The sequence below is a fragment of the Akebia trifoliata genome, chromosome 16, assembly GCF_017979445.1.
Source record: "Akebia trifoliata isolate Shusen 1 chromosome 16, ASM1797944v1, whole genome shotgun sequence".
Taxonomy (NCBI): Eukaryota; Viridiplantae; Streptophyta; class Magnoliopsida; order Ranunculales; family Lardizabalaceae; genus Akebia; species Akebia trifoliata.
The window spans coordinates 3,923,690-3,949,308 of record NC_141390.1 but is presented as its reverse complement, the minus strand read 5'-3'; the positions used below and the strand labels follow the sequence as shown (position 1 = coordinate 3,949,308).

Here is a 25,619-nt window from a genome sequence, read left to right as displayed (position 1 = left end):
GTACTGTCTGTGGTGTGTTTTAAATGATATTTAACTTATATAATTCAACTATACATTGGTACATTTTCTTATTAAAAAAATATAAATTGTTATTTATAGTGTATTATAAAGATTTTGTCTAATATTTTCTGAAATTTGGTTTTTTTTTTTTTTTTTTTCCTCTTCAAGATTTTTCCTAATCCAACCAGCAAACTTTGAAATATATGAATAAAAGTTTTCAAATGCCATAGAACAACCCCTATGCCGGCAAAGGTTTATAAAACCCAAAATAAGAAGAAACAATAATGTGGGTTCAATTGCCATTGTCCACCCGTCATAAATCATAAATCATATCATGCATTATGTCCTTATGGTATGTAATTATATTTTTTTTATTAAAATAATTATTTTTATGATCTAAATATTAATTAGGGTAAATTACACTTTAACCCCCTATAGTTTGGCATAATTCCATTGACCCTCCTAATGTTTTGATAATTCTACTTACCTCCCTTATCTAAGGGGTTCACTTACTCCCTTTCGTCTAATTGACAACATCAACTTAACAATTAAAAATAAGTGATAAATTATAATAATTTTCTTGAAATAAGTGAGCATGCTTTCTTTCAAATTCAAGATCCACTTGGTTAGAAATTTACCCTATTAATTTAAAAATGAGCTTATAATCTACCCATGAAAAAATGAGTTCAATGATGCCTAAGTGGGGGCATTTTAATTATTGTTTTAAAATTTGATTTTTCTAATAAAAAATAACATAAAGCAAAAGGGTAAAATAGCTAAATAACAGCTAAATTTTAACCCCATCAACTTATTAAAAATAAATAAAAAATTTTTAACCCTATCAGTGAAAGGGGAGGTAAGTACAATTATCAAATGTTACTGTCCAAAGTGTAATTTAGCTTTAATTATTTTAATTTTAAAATGAACTTATAATCTACCCTTTTTTTATATATAAAACAATTTATACTTATTCATATGTACATATACTTTTAATAAGAAATAATTGTAAACTGAGTTAAATGATTTATCTCATCCGAGATGACATGACTCGTCCATGTTCAAGTCAAAATGTCAAACCCTGATTTAAAACTATGATTTAACAAAAGGTGCTAACTGGACGCCGTTTGTGGCCAACGCCCCAGGTGCCTCACAGCCCAACAAACGTTTGACATGTGATGCAATAACATCAGCAATAAAGGGAATTTCTCTCTTGTTCTCTTGCCCACATATTTATTTTTTTAAATTTCAAATGGTAAAAAGGTCATTGGGCCCACATTGATTATCACATTGACAATCCAACAACACAGACTTTTGAATTTCATGAAAATATTCATATTAAAAAAAATAAATTAGAAAATATTTTTTTCAAGTTTGATCAAAGGTGTTAAAAATAGACGGCCACTGATAACCCAAATTTAAAAATAAAATTCAACGGTGAAAAATAACTTTTTTTTCTTAAATTCATATAATTTTGTCCTCTATAACTCCATTGCATCTGATCATGTTTTTTAATGTCACAAGGTGATCAAATCAGGACATTTGGGTTTTCTATTTTTTTTACTATGGGCAGGAGAGAGAAAAGGGCATCAGGGGCATGGAACAAAAACGAAGTGCACGTAACATCACTCTTTTGATAAGCTTAGAAAAGAACATCCCGATTTTGTGAGGTGGTTCCTTGTGTATTGCTTTCGCTTTCTTGCCGAGACACTGTGTACATCAGCTGCCCCTGATGTGCCAGTGATGGACTCCTTAGACCCATACACGTGCATATTGGCGCCAATATGTACATGACCGATACACGATCACTTCCACGGACACAAGGCTCTAATTTATGAAACTTACAATTCAAACCCAACGATTTAATTTCTCTTTCAACTAATCTCATATGGAAAATTGAATTCCGGATATACATAAGCTGATCAAGTTTTAACTAAAATTATTATTAAAAGAAAAACAAAGGTGCTGGATCAGAAATTCCAGTCACCCTCTGCAAAACTCGATAAAAATCTCAAAACTGAAGCCTTGTGATCTTCCCCTCCAACCAACTTTCCTTTGGCTTCAAACACACCTTTCATCACCCGAGTGTAAAGCCTTTCAAGTTTCGGTACACCATACCCTTCGGTGCGCTCCACCAAATGCAGCTTAAGAGACTCGACTTGGCTGGAAATCTCTCCATCAGGCATTACGGTATCTTCTTGAGTAATAATTCCTGTAGTATCAACCATTGCATTTCCAGAAATTTCTATTTGCTCGTCATTTGAAGGAGAATTTTCAGGTATTTCCACAACCACATCATCTGTCTCGGGTTCTTGATACGGCACTGGTTGAGTGGACACTGCTTTTAGCAATCCTGATTCAGTTACTTGCATCTTGTCTTCTATATTTGAACCTGAATTAGCACCTGTAAATTCAAATGTTTTGATTAAAACTGAAGCAAGGTAAAATTCCTTCCAATAAAAATTATAACGATTGATGTATTGTAATGCAACCATCTCTCTCTCTCTCTCTCTCTCTCACACACACACACACACATGGTCAGAAATAAGTAAGAAATACTAATTATTTTCTTGAAAGAAAAATAAAACTCATAATTCAACATTGACGGTTTGTCATAGTGATGGTAGTATTGTAGTGGTGTTGATGATGATGATGACATTTTTGGACAGGTATGATGATGGTAATACACATAAGGATATGACAATAGTGATGATTAGTTCAGGATTACCTAATTTGTTGGTAAGGTAGTGAACCACAAACAGTTCACAGTACAGCTCGCTCTCGATTCGTGAAATGCAGCGAACCCAACAATCTGCCTTTTCCTTATTGTTTTACATGCCCCTCCACATATTGATAATATTTGAGACACACCCCTAAATTTTAAATTGATAACATGTCCCTTTGACCTTGGTCTTTATTAATAGATTGATAAATGACGAAATACCCTCACTTCAACCTATAAGAAATAATAAAAAAAGTTTATTTTCTTTCCTTCTCAAAATCTGCCATCTTCAATCTCTTTTTCAGCCTATTACACTTCAACCTTCAAATGGCCTCACCTCTGTCTAACCCTACGAACCGGATTTATACTCGAGTGGCGAACCACGATTCAAACCCACAAATCAAAGACAGATTTAGTTTTGGCTGTTTTCTTTTTATCTTTGGTCGGTCTCGGCCTGCTGGTCTGTTCTCTTTTCCCTTTGTTCTAATTTATCTTTACAATTATTTAAAAAAAAAAAAAAAAAAAAATATCTGAGAGACAACCCAATGCTATCTTGGGAGGTGGTAAAGTTCAGTAATACCACAGATCTAGGATCAAAACCTGCCTTCACACTTAAACCTATCAGGAAAAAAAAGATACAAATGAACCTAAATTGAAGAGAAGTAAATTTATTATTATTATTTTTTTCAATACAGCTGGTGAAAATTTGTAATTTCCATCTATTGAAATTGTATTAAACTTTGCATAGGTCACCACCATATGTTTCATTAGATTAAACATTAAACCTAGGCTTCGATAGTCATATAACAACAACAACTGGAAATAGAGGTCTCATCAGTCATGTGAGCTGAAATGAAGGCCACCCATAACCAACTTTGAGGGGAAATTGTGGGCATGCTGTGTACAATTCTATCAATGTTACTACATTTTATACACCTAATTTCCTTTGGTTCTTTATGCATGAGAAGAATTCCTAATTTTCATCCAAGTAAAATGTTCACCATTCAGTTTGCTGCACCTCAATGAATGTATATATCGTTCCAACAAAGAGTTCACTCTTACATTTTCTGAAAAACATCTACTTCAGAAGACATAACTTGAGGTATCGGGAAAAGCTGCAGGTGATATAATGTAAGGACTAATGGAAAAACAGTCATTGAGACTTTTCTTTTAAGTTGCACATTATCTTTTGAGACCTGCTATTGGCACCCCAACTTTTACTAATTACACCCCAATTTCTTAAATTATTTATAACACCCCAATTAAAGATTACAACCACTATTCAAACATTACAAAGGTTTGGCTCAAATTATTATCTCAACATCATAAGACTCGTTCAAACAATTTCAGTAGTTGTTTACAATTATGACTAGGCCCGTGTAAAATCCTAAACCCAAAAAATAGAAATCTAGCAAAAGTGAATGGTTGAGAATAAGTAAAAGTTGGGGTGCCAATAGAATCTCTCTCATTTTTTTGGGGGTAGATTTCTATTTTTCAGGTTTAGAATTTTATATGAGCCTAATTATAATTGTAAACTATTACTAAAATTGTTTGAACGATTCTTATAATGTTTTCTAATGTTGAAATTAAAATTTTAGCCAAACCTCTGCAATTTTTGAAGTGTGTGTTTTAATCTTTAATTGAGGTGTCGCAACTAATTTAATAAATTGGGGTGTAATAAGTAAAAGTTGGGGGGTGCAAATATCAGCTCTCTATCTTTTTAATTTATTTGATTCGAATAAGAGAAGATAGCAGAATCCATCAGAAAAGGCAATACCTGCTTGTTCAGTGTCAATATTCTTCTTCGGCCGCCTCAAAGCTTCATAACTTTGACTAAGATTAACTTCTGGTTGAACATGACGGAGTCGGGCACTTGTTCTAGTGACAGTTGCCATTTGAACAACAGGTGTTGGTGGCAAAACAAAGCCCCCAATGTCATCCGGCAAATTCAATGGCCCTCCTTGAGCTGCAATCTTGTCACAGAATGTGACCAACGCTGGATCCATCTGCGATAACATTCCGTGTACCTGAAAGGAAATAATTTTCTCAAATATAACTACAAAATGATACTGCCAAGAAGTACAGGAAGACAACCGAAGACTAATTAATAAAACTGCATACTGCATCTCGAAGTTCATAAGCTCTGCTAACGATCCTAGATCCATTGTAGTCATCCCCATTATATGCCTGAAAATATGCACAATAACAAACATCAAAACACTACAAAGCAAAATAAACCATACAAGAAAAAAAAATACTAGCACAATAGAAAGAATAGTTGATGCCGATCTTGCCACAAATTATATCAGGGTTAGTACCATAGATCTCAAGAGTTACTACTAATTATTGTGAAAGCTAATAATCCCCGAAATATATTCAACACCCAAAAGATCAAGGTGGTAATATGACCTATAGTTTACATTACGCAATTATTCAAGACATTTTTTAGACCAACTAGTTGCACACCACCCACTACAAATTGCACTTCATCACTAAAAATTACCCTTTACACTCCGTTTGGATGATTGCACTCAAAATTAAAATAAAGATATTACACTCCTTAGTTTTTTGTTCTTCTTCAACCATGCGCACATAAATTATTGTTGGTTCAATAATTTTTTGTAAGAAATACTTGGTTGTATAACAAACATGTTTACAATTTACACAACTAGAGAAGACGAAGTCACGAGAAGATGAATAACCCTAAATCTTAACATTACCGATAATGAAATGCAATTTGAAAAAAAAAATTTGTGTTTTCAAGGTTGGTATGCAACCAGTTATGAGCAGTGTGCAACTAGTCGTCCCTTATTTTTAGGAATTGGCTGCTTGCAGATCACAAGTTGTACCTTTTTAAAATACTTACCAGTTGCAACTGGGTCTCTCCTCTTGTCTGCATAACCCTAATTCTCTTATTGCATCCTTGGCTGCTCTCTCTATTCACGAAGAAACCCTAACATACTACCCCCCTACTGCACCTTTTCTCCAAGGTTTGTTAAGCACTATCTATCATAAAATGAAGTAAGCGTGAACTATTTGATGGAATTCAGTCACCACTTGTGCATCCCAATCTTGAATTGAAGTAAGCGTGAACATTTGAGGGAATTCAGTCACCACTTGTACATCCCAATCTTGAATTGATAAATGTTCTAGTATCTAATTTTCCAACTTTTTGGGATGCTTTTAACTAGAAAGTTGTCTAATTTTCCGCTCATGTGGAGTAGTGGACTTTGACAAAAGATGGTAGACAAGAACTTGGGTGGGATTTTTGGATCTTTTTCCTTACTCTCTTCTGTCCTTTAAATGTACCGAGTTTAATCTAAAGCTACCTTACTCTCTTATGTTTCATAGAGATTTCAATGTTCCTAGTATATTGTCTCTGTTACGATTGCTACCATTCATCTCATAATTTTCTGTAAAATAATCTCCAGTTTTAGATTGATTTGAGCTTCCAAAGAAGGGAGTGCAACTTTTATTTTTCAGGAGTGCAATCCTACTAATGGGGTGCAATGTAAATTTTTAAGTAATTGAGTGCAATCGGTATTGGGTGATCTGCAACTAGTTGGTTTCCTATTTTTAACATCTAGGGTTTTAATAAAATTATCTTTGTATATACACACATATGGAACTCCAAAGGATGTTATTCCCTGCACACAAAACATTACTCGAAAGTCTAGTTTAAAGCTTAGTCCGAAATGATTGGAAAAAAAAAAAAAACACCACCACCACTACTCAGGGAAAACATATAGAATTTAAGTGAAAAACCATCACTTGATCACCATATGATTGCATGTTCAAACCTTTGCGTTGGCTAAAATGAGATCAAAATCTTGAAGGAATGCTGAACATGTAATATACTGCCCACAGTCAACACGTTGCAGCAGAGTAGCCACATCCATAGGGTTTTGGACAATAGAGCGATAATTTGGTGCATCCTCATCACTGACAGGATAGTGAAACACACTGAATCTTTTATCATATAGAATTCTGCACCACAGGAAAAGACATAAAGTAAATAAATCACCTTTAACGTTTTGAAGTAATTCTTTTCTTTCCTTTTTCATTATTCAGAAAAAAAGTGTGAAAGGTCCAGCACCAGTTGTTGATGATTTTCCAGAAAGGTAAGACTGCACAACCATTTCATGGTGTAAAGAACCATTTTCTGGGGATGCACAATGTTTGTTTTTATAAGATGTCATATTTTTCCAGAAATACGTCACATAGCATTCTCTATGTATGACATGGTTTCCCATTTTCCACAGATCCCAAGAATGATTTGTCAACCCCTTCATGAATCTATGGTTTCCCAACATTACAGAACTTTCAAACCCAAAACTGTTGGGAATAACCAAACAGGATGTTTCTTGAGGTGTGGTGTCTGAATTGGCAAATTTTCATGGAAAAGTGTTCTTAAATAGCCTCTTAACTATCATGACCAGTAGATCTTTAATTCAGGAAATCAAAAAAGTATCGTAAATGATGTATGATCCGGTGCTTTAGGACCAAGATACTTAACTTCAACTTTCTTAAACTTGGTTAAAATTCGGAATTAATCAGAGGGAATTTAATTCAACATGGAAAGTTTTTCTAAAGACTTGCCAAGTTAGAGAAGCTTGGTGCCACACTAATATTACTAGAAAGATAGAATGAGTACACCATAAGAACACCCACAACATACCGATTAGAAAGATAATCTCATGTAAGTAAATAAAATCTAATTACATTGCTGAGTTTTCAAAACCAAATTCACCTATGACCCTAAATTCCAAAAGATAATAAATAAATTTTTGATAAGTGAAAATTTTATTAGAAAGGGGACAAGAAGTCCCAAAAGTACAAGCTTATAAAAAAACAAGAGAAAACAAAAGAGAGGCCACAAGATAATAAATTGTGAAAATGCATCGTAGATACAAATTGACCTATGACCCTAAATTCCAAAAGATAATAAATAAATTGTGAAGATGCATCATAGATACGCAGATCTCTTGTATTACGCATTTGTAATACTAATATAGCTTAAAAGCATGAAAGAAACATGAAATCACAGAAAAATGATTGTACCTCAAAATAACTTCAAAATACACAATTTGAGTGCTTGGTATTGGTTTCAATCCGTGAAAGTTGTTTTTCATTTAATAACCCTAGAATGGTTGTTTTTCGATTGACAACCTCCCAAAAGCAAGCAAATGTGGAAAAATGAGAACTAAGTATGCCTTTTTCAACATTTGTCATCTGTTTTAAAGTTTTAATGGTGAAAAATAAACTTTGCCAAAAATATTATAGGCAAACCTTTCTTGCTTAATTTATAGTTCGAAGAAATTTTGCCAAATCATATAAATTTCATACCAACGTCATGGCCATTTTACTAGGCAGCTATGTAACAAGCACACTCCATTTTCTAATAGATTACTTTGTCGGACAACGAGTCCTACTCAATGTTGCGCACATTCCAATACACCTTTTCAATCCAACATTGAATTTATTGACTACGTAACTGTCAATCATTATTTATATATGGTTTATATCATTTTATGGTTGGAAGATTTGTTGGAAGCATAAGTCTAGAGTTGAATGGTTGAAGGAAGGAGGTAATAATACTCAATTCTTCCATCATATTGCTAATATTAAGAAAAGATTAAACAATATAAGTAGCTTTTAGGCCAAGAATTAGATGTTGGAAAAGGGAGGTGGAATCAAGGGGAAAATTGTTAAAGATTCACTTTGTAGTAAACAAAATCCAAGCACTATCAACGCACCCCTAATGGTAGGAAACTTCTACCCAACATGTTATTCCCCCTCCAAAATCTTGTTTCTAGAGCATTGCAGCAGTTCAACACAGCCCCTAGATTATATAATTCATTATTATTTTTATATCAAATCTCATTTTACTATTTATATCAATTCTCATATTTACAATAACTTACTATTTTTAGTAAATTTTAGAGTTAAAGATCTGGTTAGCAAGATTTTTATTTTAATTGAGTAAACAAATCAAGGAGTTGTTAGGAGTCCTTTTTAATAGTTGCATTATTAGTAAGTTAGTAGAATTAAGGTTTTTGATGTGTTACGAGTTCATTTGGTTAAGATCATGAACATAGGCTTGTCCCATGCAAGTAATCTCCAGAATTTCATGATATATAATGATTTTGTTGCTTTAGCTGCAAGTTCCTGCTGCTTTTGTGTTGGGGGCGACTCCAATCAGCCTGGAATTACAGTTTTCCATTTTTGTGTCTACAATTTTGTTCTCTTTGGACTGTTAAACTCAACCTGCCTTTGCCTAAAAAATCATCCAGTGTTAGTTTTATTTTTATTTCTTTTCTGTGTTGTTTCTACCTTAAAGACCTGCGAGGCTATATTCATCTGTCTTTTGGAGAAAATTCACTTTATTTATTAGCCCATATAGTCCTAAATCAATTGCTATTCTTTGTTAACCGTAAAACTCCAAGTACCTATATCTTCAAATCAATATTGCTCTCAGTTCCTTGATCAAACCCTAGTTGTCCTACATCTACTTGGTATCAAAAGCTATTGTCCTACATCACTTTGGGTATCAGAACAAAACCTTCATATTTTTAATTGCGTAAGATTGGAGTTTAGAACAAGACGTGGGCATCAGAGATAATTCTTAAGCTTGTGATAGATCCAACATAGATATTAGATGTTTGAGACACAAACTCATCTGGCTATTTTTAACGAACCTGTTTCGTCGATGGGGCATTTCTCACTGTGATGGACAACACATGTAACATGTGCGCATTACACATGCCTTTCGATTAGTATGAGTAAGGTATATGGATGTGCTTGTGAGGGGTTTGGGTGTGACACATCATACCAATTTGAACATCAATGAAGTGTCTGCATCAAAGTCACAAAGCAAAATAGTTTCTCACCTAGGTCATCTCATAGGTTGTTCATATTTTGAGTGGAGTTCAACCCTAACATATTTTCACACCATACTACATAAACATGGGCTTCCCATCTACTCCAATATTCAAAATGAAAGACTATCTTTCCACTACCAAGAACAAAAATAAATGAAGCAAATCTGGAGAATTCATTACTCGGACTCCACTTGTTGACTTTCAAATGTGAGCTATAGATATGATTTTTTTAGGCCAGTTTTCCTCAACTACGCACTGTGAGTGATGTGGATTGCACATGATGAAGAAACTACTAAATGAAATTATTAACCGAATATAGAAGACAGACAAATCTTAGTGGAGGGAAGGGACTGAGATGTAAGAAAGACTGTCTCACCGATTGCAAACATCACGAAGACACATCCGCAGTCGGCGAAGGGCATGCTGCTCAGCTTCTGCCTTGGTTCTCAACTCCGAAGCCTTAGGGCCACTTGCGGCCTTTGGTACCTTGGGGAGTTCAGGAAGGGATTTTGGGGCTTGGGATTTGCTTGTAGCATCTTCAGATGGAATAGAGAAAACAGCTTCAACCAACTTCTCAAAGAACATAGATCTGTCCTCTTTTGTTGGTTTCTCTACTTGATACCTGTCAAAGAAAATCAGCCAAATAATTATTACTTACAAGGTATAAAAGAAGATGTGTTTTCTCATATAAACAGAAAAGAGAGCATGAATTTGTGGTGGAAATAACAAATTTCACATTCGAAGGATAATGAAGAACAACTTAGTGAGAGGAATCCATCCACTTTCACTTTCATCAAGCAGGCACTGGAATATCAATGGCCCAAAATTCAATATTTCAAGAACTACAATGACTTGTTTTTATATGGGATTTTAGTTGGAATGGACTGCTTTTGTAATTTTTTTTTCCTTTTTATTTGTCTCGGTTGGTCACCTTTACCTACTTGCTTCTTTTGCTTTTAGTTTAGTAAAATTATACTTCTCAAAAAAGGAAACGTCATTAGGACTTACCAGGTCATAGCCCAACAAGCCCAAAAAGGTAGATAGGGCCCAATCAAGGGGTCCATAGCTCCAACTAAAATCTCGATCAAAACAGAGAAAACAAGAAATCCACCATGCTAGCTTGGTTCAATTGCAAGAGTTTTATTGGGTTGTTTAGGCTTAACCTGCTATAAAAGGCAAGAAACTAGATTTAGCCCGTTCTCGGGCAGAGTTTCCGGTTGTTTGCAATTTTCGGCAAGGAAGATGAGTCCGCCTCAGAAATCTTTCTCCTCGGGAAACGTAGGAATTTTCAATACGGACGATTGGTCATAGGTTACGATAAAAACCGACAAACGGGTGATGAGGTATAACCATTTGAACAAATCGATGTCCTATCCCGAAAAAGGGATACCTTCACGGAAATTACATTTTTCGGAAAGGATCCCGGTCTGCCTGATAAATTCGGGAACATGGTGACGTAGCTAACATCCGTATGGACGAGTGGGTATATGCTACGAATCCACGACATGAACAGACAATGAGATACGAGTGTTTAAAAAAACGTAAAATTTTTTGAGTTTTTAACGAGAACAGGTGCTCGGGTAGAGTTTCCCGTTGTTTGCCATTTTCGGCAAGGAAGATGAGTTCGCCTCGGAAAATTTTCTCCTTGGGAAACGTAAGCATTTTCGATACAGACGATTGGGCATAGGTTATGATAAAAACCGACAAACGGGTGATGAGATATGACCATTTGAAAGCATCGATGTCCTGTCTCAGAAAACGGATACCTTCACGGAAATCACGTTTTTCGAAAAGGATCCTGGTCTACTGGATAAAATTCGGGAACATAGTGACGTAGCTAACATCCATACAGATGAGTGGGTATATGCTACGAATCCACGACATGAACGGACAATGAGATACGGGCGTTTAATAAAACGTAAAAAATTTCGAGTTTTCGAAGATAACGGATGCTCGGGTGGAATTTCCCATTGTTTACCATTTTTGACAAGGAAGATGAGTCCGCCTCAAAAATCTTTCTTCTCGGGAAACGTAGGTATTTTCGATACAGATGATTGGGCATAAGTTACGATAAAAACTAACAAACGGGTGATGAGATATGACCATTTGAACGCATTGATGTCCTTCGTTAAAGCGATACCTTCATGGAAATGACGTTTTTCGGAAAGGATCCCGGTCAGCCTAATAAAATCCGGGAACATGGTGACATACCTAACATCCATACGGACGAGTGGGTATATGCTACGAATCCACGACATGAACGGACAATGAGATACAGGCGTTTAAAAAACATAAAAAATTTTGAGTTTTCGACGAGAACGGGTGCTCGGACGGCACGAAATGAAACATTAGGTTAACCCCCTTGACAAAAAGTTAAAGCCATTTGACCCAAAAAGAGCCCAAATACTCATTCTTTTTTACTTTCTTCCTCTCTCCTCTCTCCCTTATTGGAGAAAAATTCGTGTTTTGGTGTTGAGTCGAAGAAAAATTAGAATTTGACTCGAACTGAAACATTAGGTCTTCCCCATACAATCCAGGTTTTCTTGAATTTCTCCTAAATTGCATACAAAACTTCCTTTGTTTGTTTGAGTTAGCTAAGCTTTTACCATGAAGTTGTAGGTGTGGGTGTGTGGGTGTGGGTGTGGGTGTGTGGGTGGGTGTGGGTGTGGGAGAGAGAGAGAGAGGTCATGCTTTCGAATGTGTGGTAAAAAGGAAAAGAGGAGCACTAAAATGAATTCATGATTGTGTGAAAAATGGACTCAAGTGGTTGAAGTAGACATGCTGAAAATACTTACAAATGATAGTATAAGAGAGGGAGGAGAGGCATAGAAGACGGGGAGCAAAGGGGAGAGATGATAGAGGATAGTGTGTGGGAAACAAGGGAGAGAGATGGAAAAGAAAAGAAAAGAATAAGGAAATTAAATAGAAAGGTCTTTTGAGTCTTTTTCTTCAAGTCAAAGACCTCGACTTTTTGTCAAAGGGGTAGTCTAGGCCCAATACCCACCTTATTTTATGTAAATTGCTATGCTGCTGAGGTATGAAGGAATGAGATGTGGTTTATTTCATTCAGAAATCAATGACTACATGCATGAGTGATATAAATATGATCACCACCTAGAGTTCAGAAGGTAATATGAGGGCAAGGGGTGAATCCCACTCTGTTAAAACTGTTTAGATCTATCTATAAATAGTTAAAAGGTGCTTGCAATGAATGAATAAAGTAAAGTTCGTTACACTTACACGTTACGGTGAGAAAATACTGAAGAAGCCCCTTCGTCTAGTTCAGCCAACGGAACCGTAGATGTTCCAAGTAATAATATGGGGAAGTCAGACGGCAAATCCTCCAATAGAGTCAGAAGAACCGCCTTAAGCTGCTCATGCGCCTAGAATTCCAATCATAGAAGATTTAAGAACACAATATAACTTACTATCAGGAATAGCAAGAAATGCAAAGAAAAATTTAAAATCTAATATTGTACTCACAGTCTCCCACCAAAGCTGGAATTGAGGTAAATAGAGTATCGATGGTGTGGTTCTCCTTGCTTCACTAAATATATGTACCAATGCCTCCTCCGGTATCTTTGCACTAGGATCAGAAAGAAGAGATGGAAGTCCTACACAATGGACAGGAAATTTCTCCAGTTCATGCAAAACTGCGGGCCCTACATGGTCCTGTTACACTAAAGCAGTAAGTAAATTTAGAATTCAGCTCCCACTATGACCAAAAATTTATAATACTAAAAAGGGTTTTGTTAGCATGTGCCCCAAGGGTACACGTTTAGGTGCATTATTGAGGGTATTTCTGGTAAAATAAAATCTTTTGAGGGCATTTTTGGTATGAAATTCAATTTCCAAGGTGTATTTAATACACCTTAACGTGTGCCCTTTGAGCACATGTTAACAAAACCCTAATAAAAAAGTTCCATGATAATTACCAGGCCAACACTTTCATCACCACATATCAGAAGACGGGGCCTGTACACCAGAGGAACTGCAGAACCATAAGAAAACATTGAAAACTTGTTCACATCTGAAGATATTGCTAGAGTAGGAAAATTTTCGGATATATGAGCCATGACTTTCTGAAGAGGCCTTTGTAAAAATGGTGCAACAACCACAGACAATGGCCTCGAGTGCACAATTGAGCCTCTGTGAGCAGCCGGAGTAATTGTTGACATTGCTTCCAAGAAATGATATTTTTCAACTTTTACCGAATCGACATCTATCAAAAACTTGTCATCGCTAGTGTAAACTTGGGGGTACTTTTCACGAAAAGCGCGAATGGCAGCTTCAGTACATAGGGCTTTTAAATCAGCTCCACAGTACCCTACACAACTAGCTGCAAGTTCCATCTTTAGCTCCTTCGAAGGGGCTCTCTTCCATTTTCGTGTGTGAATGTCAAGTATTTCGGCACGTGCCTCGAGACCCGGTAAAGGAAAATTGAATTCACGATCAAACCGACCAGGACGACGCAAGGCCCCATCAATGGCGTCAATCCTGTTAGTAGCTCCAATCAGAACAACTTGTCCACGAGAATCAAGACCATCCATCAAAGCTAGTAAAGTTGACACAATAGAATTGTGAATCTGTTCTTGCTTGCTCGATCTAACAGGAGCAAGACCATCTATTTCATCAAAGAAGATAATGGAAGGTTGATTCCTTTGAGCTTCTTCAAAAAGTAGTTTAAGTTGTCTTTCAGCCTCACCAACCCATTTACTAAGCACGTCGGCACCTTTACGCATGTAAAAGCTAACCTTCTGACCAGCCTTAGATGCAGCACAAGCTAATGCTCTTGCAATAAGTGTCTTTCCAGTGCCAGGGGGACCACACAACAAGACCCCCCTGGGAGGAGTGATGTGGTATTCTGCGAAAAAATCTGGATAAAGTAAAGGGAAAAATACCATTTCTTTCAAAGCATCAATGTATTCGGAAAGTCCACCTATGTCATCAAAACTGACGGTTTCGTCAATCTGTAAAGGTTGAATATCTGCCCCTCCCTTAGAACTTGGTCCAGCAGTTTGAACACCAGAAGTCAAAGAAGCAAAAGCATCACTTTGATGACCCCAACCTGAAGCAGCAATGTTGAGTCCCCAAGCTGTTGTACCATGCATGTCTAATCCCCCCAAAAGCCACGGTGGGCCACTTCGACTTCCACCTCGTGCCCAAGGAATAGGGGGTCCTTGATCTAGCTCATCTACAAGAAGAGAGTCATCAGAGTCCTCAGCTCTTGTTAAACGGTGACGTCTATGAACTCGAGAACCACCCTTCCTTACATCTCTTCCACTTTTGGTTCCCATTCCTTGATGTAGTACTCTGCGAGGGGATCGTTGCCTTTGTTTCCCTTCTTTCTCTGGAGATAACCTCCGAGCCTCTGAGCGATTCCGAAGATCATATCGTCTCCTTCCGTCCTGCTCTTCTTCACCCACTTCATCATCTCCATCTTCTTCTCCTTCCTCCCCACCTTCGTCCTCACCCTCAACCTCATCGTCTTCCTCACCTTCACCTTCACCTTCACCATCGCCATCATCACCCTCAACATCGTTCCCGTTTTCTGTTTCATCTTGGCCGACCTGCTCGTTAGAGGTACCTTGCTCATCATCAGATTGTTGATATAACTGTTTTCTTCCCATTGCTTTTGAACGTCGAGGTCGTAGTCCTTCACGCCGAGGAAAAGATTTATTCTGGGGGAGCTTTTTCCGCCTTGGAGATATAGATAACTCACCTTGACGACCACTAATTTCCATCTTGGTTCTAGAAGAATGGAACTTCGGTCCCTGCAACAAAGTCACAAAGCAGTCTGAATTATAAATTATGTCATACTTTAGTTTACCAGTATTCAAGCTCCTAAAATCAAGCTAATAATTAATTTCACAAAAAAAAAACTCAATGCTTGGGAATGTATAAAAATTTCACCATTAGGTCATCATCCTCTGAGGAAGAACTATCTGTGTTGTAACCTTCCAGCGTTCTAGAAATCTTCCTCTTTCTGGTAGAACGGCGAAGGGCTGTACCAACTGACTGCAAACAAAAGAATGGAAAATTAAGAGGAGCTTGAAAGAAGGAACATGTGAAAAAGGAAAATCATCTTTATCCAAAAAAAAAACGAGAGAACCAAGTAAGAACATGCGTCTAAACCAACTAAATTTGGTAATGCTGTATAATGGTAATAAGAGTTTCTGTGTAACCAAGTTTAGCATTAAGCACATCTATTTGAAATTTATAAAGATGGAACTCAGGTCTTTTTTTGCATACAAAGAATGATATCCCCTATATCACTTTCCTTATTACAATAATTTCTTTTTAGTCATGTAAAAAGGACATGATACATCCATACACTAATAGGCTGGAGTGTTCAAGGGATCAAGGTCTAGGGAGCAGTAGATAACAGAGTGAATAAGTGTATTCACATTATCAAAACTTGAAAGGAGGAAGCAAACCAAGATATTATTTTAAACATTAAGGTCTCTATGTCCTGGACGTAAGTTGCTTATGGAGTGCAAAAGGTTATCTTTGTAGACGACGTATTTGTTGAGTGCTGTGTTATCCGCCTCCGCTCCCAAGTGTCACGTGCTCACGTATCATGCCCCAGTTCTACCCGTGACTTATATTCATAGTTGTGCCTTCCCCATCAGATCGGTCTTTTAGGGTAAACGGTTTGTCAACAGTATTTAGATGGATCTCGTTGTGAAGGATGATGGGTAAGTTGATTGTGGCTGATGTCTTTGTTTATCTTCTATTACTTTGTTATTTTTTTTCATCTTCTCAAAAAATCCAACACTATTTAAAAGAAAAATAAAGGAAAACACAGTATCAAAGTACTTTTTCAATTCTAAGGGTTCTTTTTTTTTTTTGTTTTTAAACGCTAAAACAGTCTCGCTATCTTCACCTTGACCTTTTTGGGTTTCTCTTGTGCATTTTCCCCCAAATCAAAGGGGATTTTATGTTCCTCGGTTGTTGGAGAATAAAATGGTAGAAATCTCTTTATGTGTATAAAAACATTAGTAACGTGGTGAGAGTTTTTTTTTTTTTTTTTGCCTGATTTCAGTGTGTAGACTTAATTGATGTTATTAGTGATCATATAATCCCCCATCCTCATGTGGTGATCCTGTGGCAATCAAGGCAGACGAAAAGTAATTGTGTGGTAACCTAAGTTGTTGAAAAATGACTAAAACAGCCCTCATATTTTTATAAGCATAGTCACCAAGTCTGAAAACAGATTTAAAACGGCAGGGGAAAACTTCGGAAAAAACGAAAAAAAAAAATGGGAACATAAAGGGAAAAATGATAAATATAAAAAGTAAACAAATATATATTAAAAATTACAAAAATTATACTAAGTTTCTAAAATATTTTTTAGCAACAAAAAAAAAAAACACTATTGAATATCTATGCAAGATAACATGTTTCCCCACTTAATTACACATTTTATGATGCCAAAAAATGTTTAACCATCAGCGTATATATTGAGCAGAATAAGACACTGTTGAAAAATTTTAAAAACCATAATATCAAAAAGTTGTCATCAAACCCCACATTAAACAACATTTATGAACCAAATAACAAACAACCATAAAGCTATATAGCCATAGGCCTAAAAAAATGGATTTTTATTAATTATTTGAAAAATAAAAATAAAAATGTTGTTTTTAAAAGACAATTTCTTATTGCTTTAATCATTAGAGTTACAAAACATGTTTTAAACAAGATTTTTTATAATAAAAAAATGGAGTTCTTGTGACTATGTATGTAAGTTGTTTTTCGTTAAGATAAAGTTACATTCTTTCTTTTGGATATAATCATGGATGAGAAGAATGTTAATAGTAGCATAGAGAACCTAACTGAACTGTTAGGGTTAAAATGACTTTCATGAAGCTGCATGGAAGAAATTACCTAAAATGGTCCAAGTCAGCTAAAGTTTTCCTTACTGCAAAAGGAAAATTAAAGCATTTAACATTCGAAAGACATAAGGGTCTAAGTGATTGTGAGAAATGGGGTGCAGGAAATTGGATAAACCATGACAATGCTATGGAATAGCATGGAAACTATGGTTAGTCCAATGTCATGTTCCTCAACATTGCCAATGAAATTTGGGAGACCTTGAGGGATATGAAATTTTAAAAGAATATATCTCTCACATATTGTTTCAGGAGATCTTTCTCTTTGGCAAGGGGACACGAGCCCAGGAGAATATTACTATGTGTTAAGAGGAATGTGGGGAGAGTTAAACATATATCAACCTTGACAACTGACATAAGAACTCAAAGAAGGCACAATAGGAGTTTAGATAAGCTAAATTATGACTATGAGCCTGCTAGAACTCAGATATTAGGACATAGAGTTCCATCACTAAATGAAGTTTATTTGAGGTTTCAAAGAGTGACTCTTGGTGGTACTACACATGGTGTGTGGATAAGGGTGGCAAATATGCGTTAGTATATCATCCGGTAGTAGAGAGATGCTTATATAAGAAGTGAAGGTCGTGATTTGGGGGCCATGGATCCCAAAAGTGTACACACTATGGGATGACGGGTTACTCCGTTGACTATTTTTGGGACAAGCTTTTTGGTTGGAAAGGTCTTTAGATGAGCAAGAGAGTTGGCTACCTGATGCAAATGAACCATGAAAACAATAAAAAATAGGTAGACACAAAAAAGAGAAATGGTTGAGTCATTCACCAAGATGTTACTAGACACATCAACCATTTGAATGGATGTACCTTCATGGTTTACCAAAAATCACTTTTGTTTGCTCTGAAACTTTTTGACAAAAAAGATTTTGGTTGTATTTTTTTCTTGATCCGGTAAGCAAGTTTTAGTTCTCAAAAACCAAAACGATACCGAATCATTTCTAAGACATGTTAGATACATTCGAAACATTAAAAATAAGCCTCTTAGAGGATAAATAAATCAAGGTATGTCATCACTTTAAAAATACATGGGGGGTTGGGAATTAGAGGTCTTAAGCTAGCTAATAGAGCACTTTTGGGAAAGTGGCTTTAGAGGTTTGGCGAGGAGAGGGGTAGCTTGTGGAGGAGGGTCATTTAGGCTAAGTATGGGGAGAAGAGGCTAGGTTGGTGTAGTGTATGGAAAGGGATTCTCAAGGTGGTGGAGAAATTTGATAAAGGGATTAGATATAGAGTGAGCATGGGGGATAGAATAAGATTATGGGAAGATCATTAGTGTAGTTATTTTCCACGGAAGATGACACGAGGGCTTTATCTATGGGTCAAGGGATTCAGATATATGTTAGGGATTGAGGTGGAAGACGAAGAAGATGAGGGGTAAATCTCCTCAAAGGAGTTAGGGAAGGATGCAGTTAGCAGAATGAAGAAAACAGCCGAGATAGGAGTGCAGGTGGAGGAAGATGGATATCAATCAGAGGTGATGACGGGACAAACAAAGGTAACTGCCGTTAACACTTCTGATTGGTGTTTATCAAACCCAAGGGAGGTTTGTGTGCGACGGAAGTTGCTGATTTCCTTGTTGGAAAAGCTACCTTCCTGTAATGGACTAAGATGCAGGTGCTTTAAATGCCCTAAGTCAGATCGTTCAGCGCAGGCACAGTCTAGAATAATACAGTTGTTGGCAACAACAACAAGAAACCTGGAGTATAAGAAATGGCTTCGTCTGAGTGGGGCTTTGGAACGCAGCAAGAACAATGTAACAGAGTTGGGACCAACAAGTTCAGGGGCCCAATACAGCATAGAGTGGTCCATTTGCAAGAAAGCCCACTATCTGAGTGAAGGCGTGCTGGATAGCGAGGCCCATTACGCAGACGGAGGGCCTATCGGTAGTAAAACCCAATACTTGTGTGATGATGGGTTGGGCGGCGGTGGCCCGTTGGGTAAGGGTCAATGGACGTGGATTCAGGCCCAAGTAGTGATAGTAAGCCCAAGGGGAGGCTTGCTAATGCTGGAGTGGATCCAGTGAGCTTAGTTAATGTGTCTGGGCTGAAAGTTTTATAGGCCCACGATCTTTTAAACCGATATAAAAAACTCATTCGAAGGTCGAATAACAGAAGCGCTGAGTGTGAGGTCTTGCGGTCGACCTCTGCTGGTTTGAACGAGCTGGAGAAAGTCCAGTATAACAATAGTACCTTAGAGATTGATACTGAAGCTGAGGTCTGGAAGGGGTTTGAAGTCGAAGAGAGTTCAAGTCCAGTGGGTAAGGAACAAGGTTATTTTGGGAATGAGTCAGGGAAGAATTCATGTGTTGTAGAAGCATTGGGAATGAAAGATCAGAGAGATCTCTGGTCTGGTTCTACTGTGGGGGATGATCGTTTGGAGGGCTACCTGTACAGTCCTCGTTAGAAGGTGGTTTGAGGGTCGTGTACCCAGATTCTGTCTCTCTTTCCGCAAGGCTTCACTTCGGATGGCATGGACAAGGTGGTAGGCCAGTTCGAGGGCAGAACGATAGCTGGGAGGTGGGGTTTGGGAATCGGGACAGAGGGGATTTTCAATTTGGATTTTTTGGCAAGCACAGAAGACTCGTGGGCTCCTTGGATTAGGATCCCTTTGACACACATGGGTTGTGGCAGTGGATGGCGGGTTCATTAAGCAGAATATTATCAGATAGGAGAATTAAACCTATAGTCTCTCAGCAGGAGATGAGGTAAGATCGTCGACTGAGTTTGGAAAAAGGGCACTTAATGGAGTCTGATAAGGAGGGTACTTGTTCGAGTTTCGGCAAGGAGATAACAGTCCCTATAGAACATCTATAATGTATATATCGCCAGATAATTTGGGGGTTGGCAGTAAAGATTATCACACTAAGTTAAGATTGCTGACAAAACGGGTCCTAGCGAATATGCTGGAATCTGGATTGAAAGTGGGTATGTCAATCAAAAATGAAGGTAAAATGTCTCAATTATTCGTTAATGTGACACTGAAAACCAACAGGGGTGTGGAGTTTTGCATGCAGAAGGTGGTAGGGCAGTGGCTGCTTTCGGGAGGGGCCCCTCCAGACTGTAAGAGAGTGGGGATGTCGCCTAAGGATCGTTTTTAGTACGAATTTTCCAGGTTAAAGATTTGAAAACATTTATTGGGTTGCGACAAAATGGTCAAGGAGAGGAACAAAAGATTGAAGGAAATTATTCCATTGAGAAGATCTGTGGAGGATTTTCCGCTTACAGCCACGAAAGGGAAGAGAGCCGGGAGGCGCTTAGTAGGTCTAAATGTCGGTTAGAATCTTCTCTTGGAATGTTAGGGGGTTGAGTGCGGCTACAAAAAGAGCAACAATCAAAACCATTCTTCATCATCAGAAACCTCACATTGTGGTCTTGCAAGAATCTAAACTGGATAAAGTGGATGGGAGGATGATTCGAGAGATTTGGGGGATTCAGTCAATTGGGTGGTGTGTCCTTCCCTCATGGGGGGCTTCGGGCGGTATCATTGTGATGTGGAATAGGAAGTCAGTAGTGGTGGAAGATGAGCTATTGGGGCTTTTTCGGTGTCAATCTTATGCAGGTTGGTTAGAGAGGATTTTACCTGGGTCTTTTCAAGGATTTATGGTCCGACGTTAGAGAGAGAGCAGACTCATTTCTGGGAAGAATTAGAGGATATCAAGCCATGGTGGAATAAACCGTGGCTTTTGGGGGGTGATTTCAATGTTATCCGATTTTCGTTCGACAAGAGTGGGGGGTCGAGAATCACTCAAAGAATGCGAAGATTCTCGGAATTTGTTGATCGGAATGGGTTGATTGATCTTCCGCTTTGTGGGGGAAGGTTTACATGATCCAACAACCAGAAGTTCCCAAATCTATCCAGGTTGGATCATTTTTTGGTATCATTGGATTGGGAAGAGCATTTTGGAAGGATTATCTAGGAAAAATGGCAGAATCCTGCGTCTGATCATGCTCTTATTTCTTTGATGGACGGAACATCGAGGAACTGGCCTACGCCCTTTAGATTCGAAAATATGTGGCCAGAGCATCAAGGTTTTGGGGACTTAATCCGTCCGATCTTTTCATGAGTTGCTTATCCCTTTTAGTGACCGTTCTTTCTCGAAACCAATCATTTGGTCAAAGTTAGTCCCTTCTAAAGTATCTTTTTTCATTTGGTTGGCTTCCTTAGGGAGGATTCTAACGATGGACAACTTAATTGCCCGGAATTGGATCACTCCTAATCTTTGTTCCCTATGCTTGAGGGATGGGGAATTTGTTGCTCATATACTAATTCATTGCTCTTTTTCTCATGACATTTGGTCTCTCTTTCTTGGGTTTTTTCGGATTAAATGGGTCGGTCCTCCTAATTGCTTCTTGTTGTTAGAAGGGTGGGCTAAGAACGTCTTTTCCTTCAGAAAAAACACCTTTGGGCTATTCTCCCTTCGGCTATTGCTTGAGGGTCATGGAACAAAAGAAATAACAGGGTATTCAAAAGTAAAACGAGAAGCTCTCATGACGCATTCTTGGAGATTTTGGGCAACTTGTACCTTTGATCGAAATTGAACAAGGAGTTCTCGGGGATTACTTTTGATGATTTTGTTATTAGATGAAATTCCTTTTGTAGCACCTAATGTATTGCTTTTATTCGGTTCGTTGTGCTTTCTTCCCTGAGGGGCTATCTCGGCCTTCTCTTTTTGTTTCTTGTAATTCTTCCTTCTTCAATTAAAATTATACTTATCAAAAAAAAAAAAAAACATGGGTTTCTCATATATTACCAAAATATGGAGGTTGCCCTAAATCTCTCATTCTTTGAGAGGAGATTGTGGTCAAAGGAATGGCATCAATTTAAAAACATATGTATCCAAAAAAGAAGAAGATTCGAGAGGAATTGAGAACTGATCTGAAGGCTTGAATTTTAGCATTGACAATACAGGTCTCTCTTTCTATCTCTCCTACATCTCTCGAAGACACACTCTCTTAGATGATTGGATCTCTCATATTCACTAAAGAAATCGAAATTTGGAACCACACAAGCAATTTTTTATGATTGTTTTAATTCCTAGCGGTTTCATCTTGAAATATTGAAAAACTGAAATGTTTTTGTGAATACAAACCGAAATGAAACGAGATTTTAAACCATGGCGTAAACAACACGACACATATTAGTATCATTTAGTGAAATACCTAACAATGTGATCTACCATACACCTTTGAATAGGACTGAGCATCGCCAACATGATTTGTTCAAGTTGGCATGGACAATATCTATCCACCAACTTGAGGAGTGTTAGAAATTGCATTAGTACTCTAAATTCGATCCTAGTTCTTTATTTTACACGTGAGAAGAGTCTTTATTACTTAACAAAGAAATATTACTACAACATTGACCTGTTATCAAAAACTAAAGGTGATTTATAAAGGGTAAACAACACAGACACATTGGTATGAATTAATGAAATATCCAACAATGTGACCAACCATAGGCCTTTGAATAGGAGCATCGCCGACATGATTGTTTCAAATTGTCATTGACAATATCTATTCATCAACTTGAGGAGGAGTTTTAGCAATTGTAATAGTACTCTACATTTGATCCCTTTTTTTCTTTATATTTGACATGTGACGAGAATCATCGGTACTTAACAAAGAAAAACTACTACAAAGTTGACCCATTATCACAAACTAAAGGTGACTGTTTTTTTCATATTTTGTTTTGATAAGTAACTAAAGGTGATTCAATTGAGAAAAGACTAAATAACAAATTAAAGTACTCTCGAAATTCCAAAAGAGGACCAGATTTGTGGTAGGGTGGGAAGGGTGGGGGGGTTGTTTTTGGGAAGATGTTTGGTGTGGGGAAATGCCACTTATGTTGAGATTCCCTCAACTATTTCTGTTATCTACGAAGAGGGGGTTACTCGTGTCTTCCTTTCTAAACCAAGATGGAGGAGGTATAGGTTGGGATCTCAGATTCAGGAAGAACATAAATGATTGGGAGGGTGTAGCACTTCTATTACAGTGCTTGTAGGGTGTGAGGGTTTCACCGAGACGAGAGATGGGTGGTGTTGGGGAGGTAACCATTCAGGGGCGTTTTTAGTAAGTTCTTTCTATGAGTATTTGGCTGGTGTAAAATCTAGTTTTCCAAAAGAAGGGGTATGGGGGGCCAGAAAATTCCTCTGAAGGTGGCCTTCTTCATTTGGTGTGCCACTTTGAGGAAGACTCTGGCCATGGATCAGTTGATGAGACATGGGGTACAAGGGCCCCATGTATGCTTGTTGTGCATAGGGAGTGAGGAATCCATAGACCACTTGCTTCTTCATTGCACTTTTTCAAGGAAAATTTGGTGTTATTTCCTTGATAGGTTTGGTATGGAAGGTTGCTTCCCGGCTTCAGTTTTGTCTTTGCTCCAATCTTGGAAGGAGTGGGGTAGTACTTTCTTTGATGCCAAGAAAGTGCTTTGGAGATTGGCTTTGTTTGCAATTCGTTGGACCATTTGGAGAGAAAGGAACAGTATGTGTTTTGAAGACAGGGGTGTGGATGTCTCAGATGTGATCTTGACGACGCTCTTGTATATCTTTTTCAGGTGTAAAGTGTTTAATGAGTTTAGGGGAGTGTTTTTCAATGATTTTGTTGCTAGATGGGATTGGGTTTGTAGTATTCATTTTCCTTAGCCTTCTCCCTGTAACTGTTTAATTAGTCATCTCGACCACTTTATCAATAAATTTCGTTACTGATCAAAAAAGAATGAGCAAATCATACAAACACACAAACACATTGTTATGAATTAATTAAATAATTGACATAATCGTAAAAATAAGAACGGAACAAAAAAATCATGAATCTATCCCCCCCATACAACGAATTAAGAGTAGAAGCACATACATTTGTATTAGATGTCCGCACAGGCCGGTTCCCAGGCTGCAACATTTTGGCAATCTGAGAAGCAGCGGTCCGCCTCTTGGTCTTGTTCTTCTTTCGAATAATCGTTGGAGTAAAATACAAGTACGTTCGACTATATACATTAGGCCGTCTTCGGAGCCTAGCGCTAGTACGAATGGGCCTTTTCCCAGGCACATCTCCTTCACCAGAATGTTTCATATCTATCTAAAACTGTAACTCAATAATTCATAGAAAAAAGAAGAAAAAAAAAACCTAATCAAACCAATGAACAAAATCTCTACAAGATTAACCAAAAAAAATTAAATTGGCTCATTAATTCAAAACAACAGAGCAATTACATGGCGAGATGTTATTTGTATGACATCAAACCATTAAAAGAATCATAAATTCATGAAAACTTTGTCGATTCTAAAGAATAACAGATCAAAAAGAAGAATCAATAACTTTAAACGATTTCACATTTTAAAATAGTGATTTATACATGAGATATTGGAATTTGGAGCTAAAAAGGGGGGAAATCGCAGAGGAGAGAAGAAAACTAACCTTAAATCGCCATAAGAGATGAGAAGTGCTGTTCTTCGAAGCTCGGAGAGAAAGAAAGAGAGAGAGAAGCAGAGTGTCTGCGTAAACAAAGGGACTCCTCACTGATTTTACTGTTCTCTGTTGTTGAGGAAAGAGGAGGAATGGACCCTTTCATACGGCACACGTGCCTCGAGGTACGTGTGAATGAAGGTCTTGGGATGTGTTTGGCTAAGGTTTTTGGATAACGAGTTATTAGAAAGTTCTTTCCATTTATGAAACAAATAGAGCTTTTATAGTGTCCAATGCATAGATGAGAAATACTGATTTCTAGGGATTCGCAATGTTAATGAATTTCTTTCCATCTCCGCCGTTAGTTGGAGAGTAGGATATTTTTAAGATAAAAAAAAAACATCCAATAACAAATAAATTTGTGCCATTTGTGCACGAAAAACCTTTTTTATTTATTTATTGAGAACTGTTATTAGCACACCAACTTTTTCTAATGGCTCACTAAATAAAATTAAAAGGAATTTAATGATGTGGGGATGACTTTATCTAAATTTTCATCATGAGATTCAATTCCTCCTCTCTTTTAACTAAAATCAGACTAGTAAGTGCAAGGACACATGTATTATAAGGTTCTTTTTGTAATTAAAATATTTAAAAAATAAAATTTTAAAAAAATATATAAAGAAAGGATATTTTTGTAATTTTAAAAA

At 37.2% G+C, this 25,619-nt stretch overlaps 1 protein-coding gene across 1 annotated transcript; it reads right to left on the bottom strand.

Annotated features, from left to right (window-relative positions):
* Positions 1 to 1,597: 1,597 nt before the first annotated feature.
* On the bottom strand, positions 1,598 to 25,080 carry LOC147382329 (cell division cycle protein 48-related / CDC48-like protein). The gene is made up of 11 exons (XM_086427376.1): positions 24,922 to 25,080; positions 24,361 to 24,588; positions 15,514 to 15,618; positions 13,536 to 15,374; positions 13,084 to 13,272; positions 12,841 to 12,983; positions 9,977 to 10,222; positions 6,520 to 6,706; positions 4,841 to 4,906; positions 4,497 to 4,746; positions 1,598 to 2,401 (listed from the first exon to the last, which is right to left on the bottom strand). Exons 2-11 carry the CDS (start codon positions 24,574 to 24,576, stop codon positions 1,968 to 1,970), a joined length of 3,675 nt encoding a protein of 1,224 aa, XP_086283502.1. The 5' UTR covers positions 24,577 to 24,588; positions 24,922 to 25,080; the 3' UTR covers positions 1,598 to 1,967.
* Between the last annotated feature and the right edge of the window lie 539 nt (positions 25,081 to 25,619).